This window comes from Rhinopithecus bieti, unplaced genomic scaffold, assembly GCF_001698545.2.
Source record: "Rhinopithecus bieti isolate Rb0 unplaced genomic scaffold, ASM169854v2 scaffold_82876, whole genome shotgun sequence".
NCBI lineage: Eukaryota > Metazoa > Chordata > Mammalia > Primates > Cercopithecidae > Rhinopithecus > Rhinopithecus bieti.
The window spans coordinates 467158-481935 of record NW_016830546.1 but is presented as its reverse complement, the minus strand read 5'-3'; the positions used below and the strand labels follow the sequence as shown (position 1 = coordinate 481935).

Below are 14778 nucleotides of genomic sequence, written 5' to 3'. Positions count from 1 at the left end.
TTTTGTATTTTTAGTAGAGACAGGATTTCGCCATGTTGGCCAGGCTGGTCTCTAACTCTTGACCTCAAGTGATCCACCCACCTTGGCCTCCCAAAGTGCTGGGATTACAGGCATTAGCCACCACACCTGGCCTTTAAGACTACCCTTAACCCTTCTCTTCGCTACAGAACTTCTGAATGTGTAGCCTACACTTGCTCATTCCACTTCTTTACTGCCCAAATACTCATCAACTACTATAATACACTGCCTGCCCTCACATTACCCGAATGAAACTGTTCTTGTTTTCAAATCCAGTGATCTCTTCATTTTTCCTAATTCTCATCGAGTCTCCTTCACCTCTATCATCTGATCATTCCTTCTTGAAACTCCCTCTACTCTAGGCTACAGACCCTAACACAACACACTCCATTTTTCTGCAGTTCTGACCACATCTGTCAACTCCTCTTCTGCCCATTCCTATACACTGGAGTTCCTCAGCTGGACCATCAGCCCCTTTTTCTCCTTTCTGACCCTCCATAAGCATTTTAATTCAAGCTAATGTCTTTATTACCAAATACCTGCAACTTCCAAATATTTATCTCTAACAGATTTCTCTACCAACCTTCAAACCTACATTTGGGGTTCCATTTTCAAGGATCATCTGCAATGAAACTGATACATTCAATTCAGCATATCTCACATGTAACTTACCTCACAGATCCCATAAACTCAACTGAACCCAACTTTCCTCCTTCTTTGTATTTTCTTCCTCAATTGAGAAGTCTAGGCTGGACACAGGGGCTCACGCCTGTAATCCCAGCACTTTGGGAGGCTGAAGCAGACAGATTGCTTGAGTCCCAGGAGTTCGAGACGAGCACGCAGCCACATGGCAAAACCTTGTCTCTACAAAAATGGTGGGGCACAGTAGCTCATGCCTATAATCCTAGCACTTTGGGAGGCTGAGGCGTGTGGATCACCTGAGGTCAGGAGTTCAAGACCAGCCTGGCCAACATGGCGAAACCCCATCTCTACTAAAAATACAAGAAATTAGCCGAGCATGGTGGCACACACCTGTAGTCCCAGTTATTTGGGAGGCTGAGGCAAAAGAATCGCTTGAACCCGGGAGGCAGAGGTTGCAGTGAGCCAAGATCACACCACTGCACTACAGCCTGGGGAACAGAGGGAGACCCTGCCCCCCCCCCAAAAAAAAATTAGCTGAATGTAGTGGCACACACCTGTAGTCCCAGGTACTCAGGAAGCTAAGGTAGGAGAATCACCTGAGCCCTGGAAGTTGAGGCTGCAGTGAGCTGTGATCAAATCACTACCCTCCAATTTGGGAAACAGAGTGAGAATGTCTCAAAAAAAGGTGAGATCCTGTCTCAAAAAAAGAGAGAGAGAGATCTAGGAAGACTTTCAGCTCCCTGTCTTAGATGAATAGATATCATAAGGCTGGATGAAGAATATTAATATTGTTTTATATTAAAATAAGTACTCATTCTATGTATTCTATGTCTGGGATAGTGCTAATCATTTTCACAACAATTATGTCAGCAATACTTTGCAATAAGTATTTTCACCATCACTGGTACTATTACCCTAACAAATATATGAATTTTAAAGATGTGGAAATTAAGGTTCAATGAGATGAGGTAACATATGGAAAGGCACAACTCATAGTATTGGAGCTGACACCAAGCCATGTCTGTCTAAAACCAAAGCTTTTAACATCTAGCTTATATCACAGTGGTTAAAGCATAGCAAGAGTAAAAGCTGTAAAAGAATACGATCAGACAGATTCTGACCAGGCGCAGTGGCTCATGCCTGTAATCCCAACATTTTGGGAGGCTGAGGTGGGCGGATCACCTGAGCTCAAGTGTTTGAGACCAGCCTGGGCAACATGGCAAAACCCCATCTCTACCGAAAATAAATAAATTAGCTGGGCATGATGGTGAGTGCCTGTAATCCCAACTACTTGGGAGGCTGAGGCACGAGAATCGCTTGAACCAGGGACGTGGAGGTTGCAGTGAGCCGAGATTGCGCCACCACACTCCAGCCTGAGCTACAAAGTGAGACTCTGTCTCAAAAAAAAAAGATAGATTCTGAAGATTAAGCTTACAAAAGGAGAGCACCATTCCAAAGAATGACATGCTCTCTGGTATAATTGTGGGAATGGAGGGCTGAAGTGAAGTAGACATACAGGTTTATATCTATCATTTACCCTCCTTTCCTTGGCAAGGAGATTTCCTCTATCCTTTTGCAGACAAAGTCTCTAAAATTTGCTTCATAACTAATTTGGCTCATGTAAGTAATCTAGCCTTTTGAATCATCTTTGCCCTAACTCTAATTATATAAAAGCAATTATCTTCCCACTGTCCAACTGCCAGCCCCTTCTTGGTTGCTAGGCAGATCTCCCTCCCTGCCCTCTAACCTCTTCTCAATATCATTTACAATGAAACGCTATAGAAATCAATAAAGCAAACAGTTGCAAGAGAAAATTAACAGCCCAACACAGTCCACAGGCCTGTCTTCTACAGCTCTAAAGAAGTACTTACTATGACAAAAGAGAGAACCGAGCAGCAACAGGAAAACGACACTCTTCTTTCTGGAAACCTATATTTCCTAATGACTAAGAATTGCTCGGTTGGCTGCGCTACAGGGTGGCTCAAGCCTGTAATGTCTGACTACAGCCCACTGCACTTTGCGTGAAGGCCGACCACGCGGCGGAAACACGAGGTCAGGGAGAGCAAGAACCATCCCGTAGGCATTTACATTCGGTCGATGGAGACCGAAGCCGTCTCACACTAACCACAATAACAAAAAACTTAGGCCAGGGGAAGCTGAGTTGGCGCCTGAGTCCCAGCTACGTCGGCTACCAGGAGGCTGAGGCAGGAGAATTCGCCGTAGACCCGGAGGCGGAGCTCTGCAGTGAGCTGAGATCGACGGCCACTGGACACATCCAGCCTGGGTGAGCAGAGCGAGACTCGTTGCGGCCGGTTCCGTCTCAAAAAAAAAAAAAAGACAAAAGGAAACAACATAAAAAAAACAAAGAATTGCTCTCCTCTTATAACAGGAGGATAACCAGCGTAGTTTAACAACACAGCAAACACCTTAGCACAAACTTGCGCTCCTATCAAACGATTGTTATGCCCGACATATTTTGAGTCACTGAGCGCATTGATATGTCATAGCGTAGCACAAAAAAAACAAAACAAAAGACTTCATGACTCCTCGTTTTCTCCTTGGATTCTTTCGCGGCACCGTCTTTCTCCACGATGCCGCCCCGTGGAAATGTATTTCTGGACAATCACACTTGAGAAAGCACATTTCATTTTTGACTAAAGATAACAAAAGAATTATTTTAATAATTATTTTATAAAGCTGAACACAACAATTTTTTTAATCATTGTTACATTTTTATTCCATTTCCCAGTAATCAAACACTGCAACAAAACAGGAAATGCAAAGCTGCTTATCTAACCTTCCTCATCCAGAGCAGTTACACCTAAATACAGTATATGAAAGGAAACAGGAGAAGGAGGATTAAGAAAGGTTGATTGGCCGGGCGCGGTGGCTCAAGCCTGTAATCCCAGCACTTTGGGAGGCCGAGACGGGCGGATCACGAGGTCAGGAGATCAAGACCATCCTGGCTAACACGGTGAAACCCCGTCTCTACTAAAAAAATACAAAATCTAGCCGGGCGAGGTGGCGGGCGCCTGTAGTCCCAGCTACTCCGGAGGCTGAGGCAGGAGAATGGCGTAATGGCGTAAACCCGGGAGGCGGAGCTTGCAGTGAGCTGAGATCCGGCCACTGCACTCCAGCCCGGGCGACAGAGCAAGACTCCGTCTCAAAAAAAAAAAAAAAAAAAAAAAAAGAAAGGTTGATTAAAGATTACAAAAATACAGTTGGATAAATGGAATAAGATCTAGTATTCGATAGTTCAGTAGGATGACTATAGTTAATGAAAATCTATTGTAGATTTCCAAATAGCCAGAAGAGAATTTCAGTGTTCCCAGTATGAAAGATGCTTGAGGTGACAGATATCCAAATTGCCCTGAATTGATCATTACACATTATATGAATTTATCTAAATATGACATATCCCCAAAATACGTACATCTATGACATATCAATTAAAAGAAAAAAAACAAAGGGGCCAGGCATGGTAGCTCACGCCTGTAATCCCAGCACTTTGGGAAGCGGAGGCAGGAAGAGGTCTTGAACCCAGGAGTTTGAGAACTGCCTGGACAGCATAGTGAGACCCCATCTCTAAAAAAAAAAATTAATAAATAAAATTTTAAATGAAGGAAATAGGGCTTATTTTTGAAAAGCCCTAGAAAAATAAATTTCATAGTTTTTCTGTGGCAGTTCAAATTTCATCAAGAAATTTTAATTTCTGGGCCGGGCACGGTGGCTCAAGCCTGTAATCCCAGCACTTTGGGAGGCCGAGACGGGAGGATCAGGAGGTCAGGAGATCGAGACCATACTGGCTAACATGATGAAACCCCGTCTCTACTAAAAAAAATACAAAAAAAACTAGCCAACCGAGATGGTGGGCACCTGTAGTCCCAGCTACTCGGGAGGCTGAGGCAGGAGAATGGCGTAAACCTGGGAGGCGGAGCTTGCAGTGAGCTGAGATCCGGCCACTGCACCCCAGTCCGGGCGACAGAGCCAGATTCCGCCTCAAAAAAAAAAAAAAAAAGAAAAGAAATTTTAATTTCTGTTTAATCTAAATCATTCCTGCTATAATTCAAGTGCCTACATAATCTAATCTACACTATCATGAGATTAAGAAATACATTAAATAAATAATGGTGTATTCATCTAACAAGATACTACATAGCAACGAAAATCAATGAACTAACTGCCACACACATCAAGTGGCAGAATCTGATAAACATGTTAATCAAAATAAACCAGCCTGGGGTGGGGAACAGTGGCTCATGCGTGTCACCTCAGAACTTTGGGAGTCCTGGAAAGAAGGATTGCTTGAAGCCAAGAGTTTGACACCAGCCTGGGCAACACAGGGAGACCCATCTCTACAAAAACTTTTCAAAAATTAGCCAGGTGTGGGGGCACATGCTTGTAGTCCCAACTACTTGGGAGGCTGAAACAGGAGGATCTCTTGAGTTGAGGAGTTTGAGGATACAGTGAGCTATGATCACATCACTGCACTCCAGTCCGGTCAACAGAGTGAGACTTCTCTCTTTAAAAAACTATACTTGAGACCAGGCATGGTGGCTCACATCTGTAATCCCAGCACTTTGGGAGGCTGAGTTGGGTGGATCCCCTGAGGTCAGGAGTTTGAGACCAGCCTGGCCAACGTGGTGAAACCCTGTCTCTACTAAAAATACAAAAATTAGCTGGGCATGGTGGTGGGCGCCTGTAATCCCAGCTACTCGGGAGGCTGAAGCAGGCGAATCTCTTGAACCTGGGAGATGGAGGGTACAGTAGGCCAAGATTGAGCCACTGCACTCCAGCCCGGGTAAAAGAATGAGACTCCATCTCAAAAAAAAGGAGCCAGGCATGGTGGTTCATGCCTGTAAACCCAGCACTTTGGAAGGCTGAGGCGGGCAGACCACTTGACCTCACAGGTTTAAGATTAACCTGGGTATAGTGACAAAACCCTGTCTCTACAAAAACTACAAAAATTAACCAGGCGTGGTGGCACAAGCATACAGTCCCAGCTACTCAGGAGACTGAGGTGGAAGAATCAGCTGAGCGCAGCAAGATTGAGGCTGCAGTGAGCCCTGATTAGCACCATGGCACTCCAGTCTGAGCAACAGAATGAGACCCTGTCTCAAAAAAAAAGAAGGTATATATAGAATACTCCCCAAACTCAAAAACTCTTACTTTAAATGCTAAAGACGGTGGCTAATGATTATAATCCCGGCATTTTAGGAGGCTGAGGCAGAAGGATTGCTTGAGCCCAAGAGTTCAAGACTAGCCTGGGCAACATAGCAAGACCCCATCTCTAAAAAAAAAAAATTTTTTTTTAATTAGCCAAGTATGGTAGTTCATGCCTATAGTCCCAGGTACTCAGAAGGCTGAAATGAGCACATCACTTGATCCCAGGAGGTCGAGGCTGCAGAGAGCCATGTTTGCACCATTGCACTCCAGCCTGGGCAACAAAGCAAGATCCAGTCTCAAAAAACTAATAATAAAATAAGGCTGGGCATGGTGGCTCACACCTGTAATCCCAACACTTTGGGAGGCCGAGGTGGGCAGATCACTTGAGGTCAGGAGTTAGAGACCAGCCTGGCCAACATGGTGAAACCCCGTCTCTACTAAAAATACAAAAATTAGCCAGGAGTGGAGGTGGACGCCTGTAGTCCCAGCTACTCAGGAGACTGAGGCAGGAGAATCGCTTGAACCTGGGAGGCAGAGGTTGCAAGTGAGCTGAGATTGCACCACTGCACTCCAGCCTGGGCAACAGAACGAGACTCCATCCCAAAAACAAAACAAAACAAAAAAACAGTAATAATAATAACAACAATGTGAAAATAAATGTTAGAACAAGACAGTGCAGTTATTTCCCTACTCAAGGAAGAACTTAATTTATTCTGCTTATTCCAAATCAGACCTAATAATCCTAATGGATTCTTTCGGTTTATATAAGAACACTCACTGTATAACAGACATTTTAAAACATATCTAGATTCCATGGCCTCTTATCTACAATACAGATTTGTGTCATAAACATGCACAGAGAAAGTATTCAACAAATATTTGCTAATGATACACAGCCCAAACTTTAAACAAATTCATTAAAGTCTGAAATACACAGCATAGGTGAATAGGATACAAATTAAGCTCATTGGCCTAAAGAGCCCAACTTTTAGAAACCGCACTTTTAGAAACTAAATTACAGAATACACTACTTATAAGGAACAGAACAGTTTATAGCAATAGCATAGCAGAGGAAATTGGTCCTTTCCCCCATCACTGCCTGGCTCACACAAAGCACAGTCAACTTCCTGAGGCCCTAAGTGAAAGGAACACAGCCACAGCTCTGCTCTAAGGGCAGGGACTACTAGAACCATGATCGATGGAAGCCCAGCAAAAAGGAGTTAGCTGAGGCAGATGACAACAACATTCAGCGGCAGGTGGCGGGTGGGGAAGGAGATGAGAAGTATCTGACCAACCTATCCTTATGTCTACAAACTCTAATATCATTATCATTCCTACTTTCCACAATGGCTGTAAACCGAAATATATTTTCGAACTCTCCCTAGAGTAGAATCAATGCACAATCAACGTGTCTAGTTAGATGGATGATTAATGATAAGCCATGAACTTTTTTTTTGAGATGGCTCTGTCGCCCAGGATACAGTGCCGTGGCATGAACATGGCTCACTACACCCTTAACCTCTTGGACTCAAGTCATCCTCCTGCCTCACCTCCCAAGTAGCTGAGACTACTGGCATGCATCAACACGTACAGCTAATTTTTGAATATTTTTTGGTAGGAATGGGGTCTTGTTATGTTGCCCAGGCTGGTCTCAAACTCCTGGACGCAAGTGATTCTCTTGACTCAGCCTCCCAAAGTACTGGGATTACAGGCATGAGCCACCTCACCTATGCAGTAACGAGTTTTTTAAAGGGCAAATCACAATATAAATCAACTTGGTCCTGTTACCATCACCAGTGACATTGTTTTGTTCTGTTTTAAAAATGCAGTCGGGCACAGTGGCTCACACCTGTTAATCCCAACACTTTGGGAGGCGGAGACAGGCAGATTGCTTGAGCCCAGGAGTTCAAGACCACCCTGGGAAACATAGCAAAACCCGGTCTCTACAAGAAAGCCTGTAGTTCCAGCTACTCAGGAGTCTAAGGTGAGAGCATCACCTGAGCCCAAGGAGGTCAAGGCTGCAGTGAGCCGTGATCACGCCACTGCACTCCAGCCTGGGCAACAGAGCGAGACCATGTATCAAAAAAAAAAAAAAAGCAAGTAATACATGTTCATATGGAAAATACAATACAAATAAGAAAGAAAAGTACATGGAAATCACAGGTCAAACTTACTTACAAGAGCAGAGTCTTTGGTCGTTTCAATAGGCATAGAAAAATATTACCTGTTGATGAAGGATCTGCCTTTAATAGAGGATGTTGATCTGAGACACCAAGGCATCTGGTTCAACTGAGTATAATTATATGCCAAAGAAAACAGGAATGAGCAAATCACACACCAAGTCCAGGTGGAAAGCTAACTGGAGATCTCCAAACATATAACAAAAACCATCTATGGAGTGGGAGGAGAGTAAGGACTGAAAACTACCTATTTGGGTATTATGCTGATCCCTGGGTGACAAAATTATCTGCATATCAAACCCCTGCAATATGGCACAATGCAATTTACCCATGTAACAAACCTGCATATGTACCCCTTGAACTTAAAATAAAAAAGTTGGAAAGAGAAAAATTAATAATAAAAAAAACTGGTCAGGTGCAGTGGCTCACACCTGTAATCCTAGCATTTTGGGAGGCCAAGGTGGGCAGATCACTTGAGTGCAGAAGTTCAAGACCAGCCTGGGCAAAATAGGGAAATTCCATCCTACAAAAAGTAGAAAAATTAGTCAGGCATGGTGGCATGCACTTGTAGTCCCAGCTACTCAGGAGGCTGAGATGGGAGGATAGATTGAGCCCAGGAGTTTGAGGATGCAGTGAGCCATGATTGTACTACTGTACTCCAGCCTAGGTGACAGTGCAAGACCCTGTCTCAAAAATAAAAACAACTGTTTAAAAACCATCTACAGGTTGGGTGTGGTGGCTCACACCTGTAATCCCAGCACTTTGGGAGGCTGAGGAGGGCAGATCACAAGGTCAGGAGTTCAACACCAGCCTGGCCAACATAGTGAAACCCCTTCTCTACTAAAAATACAAAAAAAAAAAAAAATTAGCCAGGCGTGGTGGCAGGTGCCTGTAATCCCAAGTACTCAGAAGGCTGAGGCAGGAGAATTGCTTGAACCCAGGATGTGGAGGTTGCAGCAAGTGAAGATGGCGCCACTGCATGCCAGCCTGAGCGACAGTGTGAGACTCCACTTCAAAAAAAAAAAAAAATCTACAAAGATGTTCATTGTAGCACTGCTTGTAATGGTGAAAAGAAAAATATCCTGAATATCATCAATATAAAACTGTTTAAATTATGTGTGCTTATATAACAGAATACTCTGCAGCCACTCAAAAAAATGGTATAGACCAGGGTATCCAAACTTTTGGCTTCCCTGGGCCACGCGGGAAGAAGAATAATTATCTTGGGCCATGCATAAAATACACTAACACTGGCCAGGCGCAGTGGCTCACGCCTGTAATCTCAGCACTTTGCAAGGCTGAGGCAGGTGGATCATGAGGTCAGGAGATTGAGACCATCCTGGCTAACACGGTGAATCCCATCTCTACTAAAAATACAAACAATTAGCTGAGCGTAGTGATGGGCGCCTGTAATCCCAGCTACTCGGGAGGCTGAGGCAGGAGAATCGCTTGAACCAAGTAGGCAGAGGTTGCGGTGAGCCGAGATCACGCCACTGCACTCCAGCCTGGGCAAAAGAGCGAGACTCTGTGTCAAAAAATAAAAATTAAAAAAAAAAAAAAAAATACACTAACACTAATGATAGTTGACAAATTTCATAATGTTTTAAGAAAGTTTACAAATTTGTGTTGGGCCACATTCAAAGCCATCTTGGGCCACATGCAGCCCATATGCCACAGGTTGGACAAGCTGGGTATAGATTCACATGATCTGACAGGAAAATACATCATTGAGGTCAAAAAAAAAAAAAAAAAAGCTGAAGAATGCTGTATACATTCAACTGCAGAACCTATATACTCATCTGTAATGAAAATTTCCAGAAGGATAGGTAAGAGACAGTAAACGGTAGTTAGCTCTGGGAAGTAAGAATACAGAATGGGGACAGGAGAACTTTTCCTTCTACTTCACACTCTCAACTGTTTCAACTTCTTATCTGCATATTTATCACCTTATAATAAAACAAAATGAAAACAATGAATCAAAAGTTAACAATAGTTGGGTATGGTGTTATGTTCCTTGTAGTCCCAGTTACTCGTGATGCGGACAAGAGTCACTTGAGCCCAAGAGCTCAAATCCGGCCTAGGCAACATAGTGAGATCCCATCTTTAAAAAAAAAAATTAAATTATAAAAAGTTAGCAATGGTATTGGCAGGTGGTGAGCCCATGAAAATTTTTTTCTTTTTTTGTACTTTTCTGCATTTTCTTAATTTTCTATAATTAGCAACGTATTACCATATACATTTCCTTTTTTTTTTTTTGATACAGAGTCCTGCTTTGTCACCCAAAGCGTACAGTGGTGTGATCTCGCCTCACTGTAACCTCTGCCTCCTGGGTTCAAGCAATTCTTACGCCTCAGCCTCCCAAGTAGCTAGGATTACAGGTACGCACCAGCACACCTGGCTAATTTTTGTATTTTTAGTAGAGACAGGGTTTCACCATGTTGGCCAGGCTGTTCTCAAACTCCTGGCCTCAAGTGATCCTCCCATCTCAGCCTTCCAAAGTGCTGGGATTACAGGTAAGAGCTACTACGCCTGGCCTGCATGTATTACTTTTGGGGGGAAAAAACCCATAAATTATCTAAGCACTGTTATGAACACTGGGAATTACAAAGAAATACTATGGAAAGATCTGATTCTAAAAATGCTTTATAATTTGCTTGGAGAAACTTGGTCATGAATACCAAGACAATGAAAGTCAAACAAAATCCTTCATTTAGTTTATTGGAGTTGTTCATGTGGCACTGGTTCCTATGGAAGCCCAAAAAAAGTATCAGTGTTATAAGTAAAGCTGTGCCAAAACATGTTAAAGACTTATATTTCTTTATACTTAAGGAAATATTTAAAGAAAGACTAAGTGAATTATATAAAAGAGTGGTTTCTTAAAAATTCAAGTCTAGGCCAGTTGCAGTGGCCCATGCCTGTAATCCCAGCACTTTGGGAGGCCGAGGTGGGCAGATCACGAGGTGAGGAGTTTGAGGCCAGCCTGGCCAACATGGTGAAACCCCTTCTCTACTAAAAATACAAAATATTAGCCAGGCATGGTGGCAGGCGCCTTTAATCCCAGCTACCCTAGAAGCTGAGGCAGGAGAATTGCTTGAACCTGGGAGGCGGAGGTTGCAGTGAGCTGAGATCATGCACTGCACTCCAGCCTAGGCAACAGAGTGAGACTTCGTCTCAAAAAAAAAAAAAAAAAAAAAAAAAAAGTTCAAGTCAAATCTCCGACTCAATGGTCAATATCCCCTTTAGAACATCCTTACCACTCATTCAATTTCTGTTTAGTGTCAAAAAAATCTAACTAGCCCATTCCATTTGTTATGAACAACCCAACGGTTCTTATGTTAAGCTAAAATCCAATTTCCTGTCATTTTCAACTACTGATCCACACTTGTCCCAGTTCTGTCCTCTGGAATGACAAAAAAAAAAGGTGATATAACTTCTACAAGACAGTTTTTTAAAGTCTTCCTGTACTATTATGATCCTCTTCCTCTTAAATCTTCTAGAACTAAATTTCAAGCAATTGAAACTGGGTTCAAGCAATTCTTACGCCTCAGCCTCCCAAGTAGCTAGGATTACATATTCTTCAAATGGTTCAGTTCCTATGTGTTTCATTATTCTAATCATTTCCCTCTTAAGATAATCTACCTTCTCAATATGCCTCTTAGAAGGAAATACCACAGCTGAACACAAAATTCCAGATCTGATCTGACCAATGCTGTTACTTCCTTTGTCTGGGTCACCATAAGCACCACAATACAAGACCAGTTGCAGGCAGCATATGATTCATTTCCAAATTAGTGGCACTGTTCAGACCACAAGTGTTCTGGGGGTTTAAAGGAAAACCCTCAAAAAGTTTTCAACAACAAAAAAGTAAACTGTTAGCTGGGAAAGGAAGAATACATTTTAGATAAGCAGAAAATACAGAATGAGTATTTCAGGGGGCACAAGTGCAGAACAGAGCAGAGAGGAATAAACAGAGTTAGTGCTAGAGCAAAGTCTGCATACAGATAGGCAAGAATAGGCCATTTTTTTTAAGGAGGGCTCGGGTCAGAGTATTGAGAGCCTTAAAACCTGCAGGCAATAAGGCATGATTAAAAGGTAAGACAAAAGAACTGCCTTCTTGAATGAAATGTTTAGGAATGATTAAATCAATACCAGTTTGCCAATTTCTATATCAAGTTAGCTACTTTTTGAACTCTGACTGCATAGGAAGTTTCTAATTGATTCTACTCCAAGATAAATTGAAATTGAGTTGTAATAAATATCACTACATAGGCTGCTTTCAGAATATAACATTCCTACTGCCAAAATATAATGCAAGGAATGTCATTTTAGAAAGATGTATTTTGTGTGGGTGCGGTGGCTTATGCCTCTAATCCCAGCACTTTGGGAGGCCAAGACAGCTGGATCACTTGAGGTTATGAGTTCAAGAGCAGCCTAGCCAACATAGTGAAACCCTGTCTCTACAAAAAATACAAAAATTAGCTGGGCCTGGTGGTTCACGCCTGTAGTCCCAGCTGCTCGGGAGGCTGAGGCATGAGAATCGCTTGAACCCAGGAGGCGGAGGTTGCAGTGAGCCGAGATCGTGCCCCTGCACTCCAACCTGGGTGACAGAGTGAGACTCTGTCTCAAAAAAAGAAAAGAAATGAAAAGAAAATGTATTTCAATTCATTTCTGTAAGTTTTCCCAGAATGAATACCTTGCCATTCATTATGAATATCTGCATATAAGGTACCTGTTTGTTTCAGTAATTAAAATCTTCTGGATCTCTATTCAAAAAGACAATGACCTGCTGATCTCTGTTTATCCAGATTCAAAATAGAAGAAACTTCACTAAGGTAAAATTAAAAAGGAAAGAAGTTAGCTAAATAGCAGAATTTCTAGACAATGAAATCTGTCTGCTATTAAAACAAATGAAAACACCAGTAGTTATTTAAATTCAGTTAAATAGAAATTTCTGATTTACAACTGCTCCTGCCTAAAGGGTCTTCCATAAGGACCAGCTCTGTAATACAGCGCGGCAGTAGAGAATTAAACTGTCAAAGAGACACAGCAAAGCCCAACCTCTCCCAAATCCTGCTACTCAGCAGCAGGGATCTAAAGGAATAAATACATTCCCAGCTGCTGAGAGAAATGTCTTACTAAAAGCAAAGCAAAATTCTCATTAATGAAAAATCAACCATGAAAAACTGTATGTCTCATAATCCCCGGAAATGGCCAAATCCATTTTGGGTTAACACAGATTTAACAAAACAGTGGAAGAGAACAGAGCAAAGCAGTTCCATTTGTCAGCAGCTGGGGGAAACACCGTTGCTGGGGCAATCACAAACAACAACAATGCTTCTAATCTGCAGAGCCAAAAGAAATATGAACTCTATCCAGTAAAAGGTATCAGGAAAAGGCTCTAGTGAAGGCTCTAGTTGATAAATGCTCTCATTTACAATCAAGACACATCAGATATGATAGGCTGTAACTTGAATTTCCCGAGATCAAATTAAATGGCTAATCCAAACCCTGTGTTTTTCTGATCAGATAATCTCTCTGAAGTCACAGTACTTGCATTCATTCAAAACCAGCATTAAGCTTCTACTACGTCAGACACTAGGAATACAAAAACTAGTAAGAAACAGTCTCTACCCACATGGAGCTTAGTTTGCACACCATGCCTCATCTTAAACCCCAAAGCTCTTGCTTTAAGGTATCTTCTTAGATGGGTCAAGTGTCCTCAGAGGAAAAGCAATAATGGCCCTTCACCTTGAGTTACTGTGAGGCAAGCTAAAATAAAAATAAAAATAAGTCATACCTCTTATCCTCAAAAGCAGTCACCACATCCTCCCAAGTGGAATACAATAATCATCTTATAATCAGCCTATACTACAGGTTAGTGTTCAGGGAAGTGGCAGGGCACAAGACAAGCAATAGAAGGGATGTGACAGCTGTACCACTAACGCATTCAAAGTGTGATAAAAAGAACCTGCTACTAAGCATACTGTAGTGTTACGGTGCAAGGAGGAGGAAGAAAAGAATGAGAGGCGGCCCACCATTCACAGGCACCAACCATCCGCGGTCTCCTAACTTGTCCACTCTCACTAGAGAACCTCAGTCACTGTTTAATAGGATCTGAGCCTGCCGGCCAACGACGTTGTCACATGGCTACCAGAATGGGGAGATAATCTTCCCTTGCAGGAACGTGGGGGAAAACAAGAAAGAGTGGAAAGAACTAAAGCGTTTATAAGTGATTATCAACATAATCGTTCCCCAAAGCACGGACGGGATGTCAAGTTTGGGAGAGACGGTCACCGGACGCCCACTGGAAGGGTGCGGGGACCTCTACGCCGACACTCCGCCTCCCCGCCCCAGTCAGCGCACTCACCGCGCACGCAGAGCAGTGACATGGCCGAGGCGCGGGCAAGCCTCTACCGCGCCCCAGCCGCGCTGCTCCCTCTTTCCGCTCAGCAGGTGCCGCGACTGCTCCCGTTACCGGCCCTACGGGTCTGGCCGCTCCTCATGGTCCCGGTCGCAGGTAGCGTCCCGCCGCTGCCTCGGACCCGCCCCAAATCTCACCGTCTGAGCTAACTCCGGGTAGCGGTGAGTACCGACGGGCAGGCTGGGGACTGGGCGCGGCACCGCGACGCCATCGCTGGGAGGTAGGAGCGGCCGGGACTCCCTCCCGTCATTCCACCCAGGATCTGCGCGAGCGCCTGGGCAGAGCCAACCCGTGGCGCCCCGCCCCCCAGCCAATTAACTCACGCCCAGTCCACCGACCCCGCCCCCGCCC

The 14778-nt window shown here is 43.5% G+C and overlaps 1 protein-coding gene across 6 annotated transcripts in view; it reads right to left on the bottom strand.

Annotated features, from left to right (window-relative positions):
- UNC13B (unc-13 homolog B) overlaps positions 1-14723 on the bottom strand; it is a 235863-nt gene extending 221140 nt beyond the window's left edge. For 5 of the 6 annotated variants that reach the window (XM_017865604.1, XM_017865607.1, XM_017865609.1 and 2 more), the window contains exon 1: positions 14374-14723. In XM_017865604.1, coding sequence (XP_017721093.1) covers positions 14374-14395 — 22 coding nt within the window. In that variant the 5' untranslated portion in view covers positions 14396-14723. The remainder of the gene's footprint in view (positions 1-14373) is intronic. The other variant, XM_017865608.1, reaches the window with a different exon arrangement.
- Positions 14724-14778: the final 55 nt, after the last annotated feature.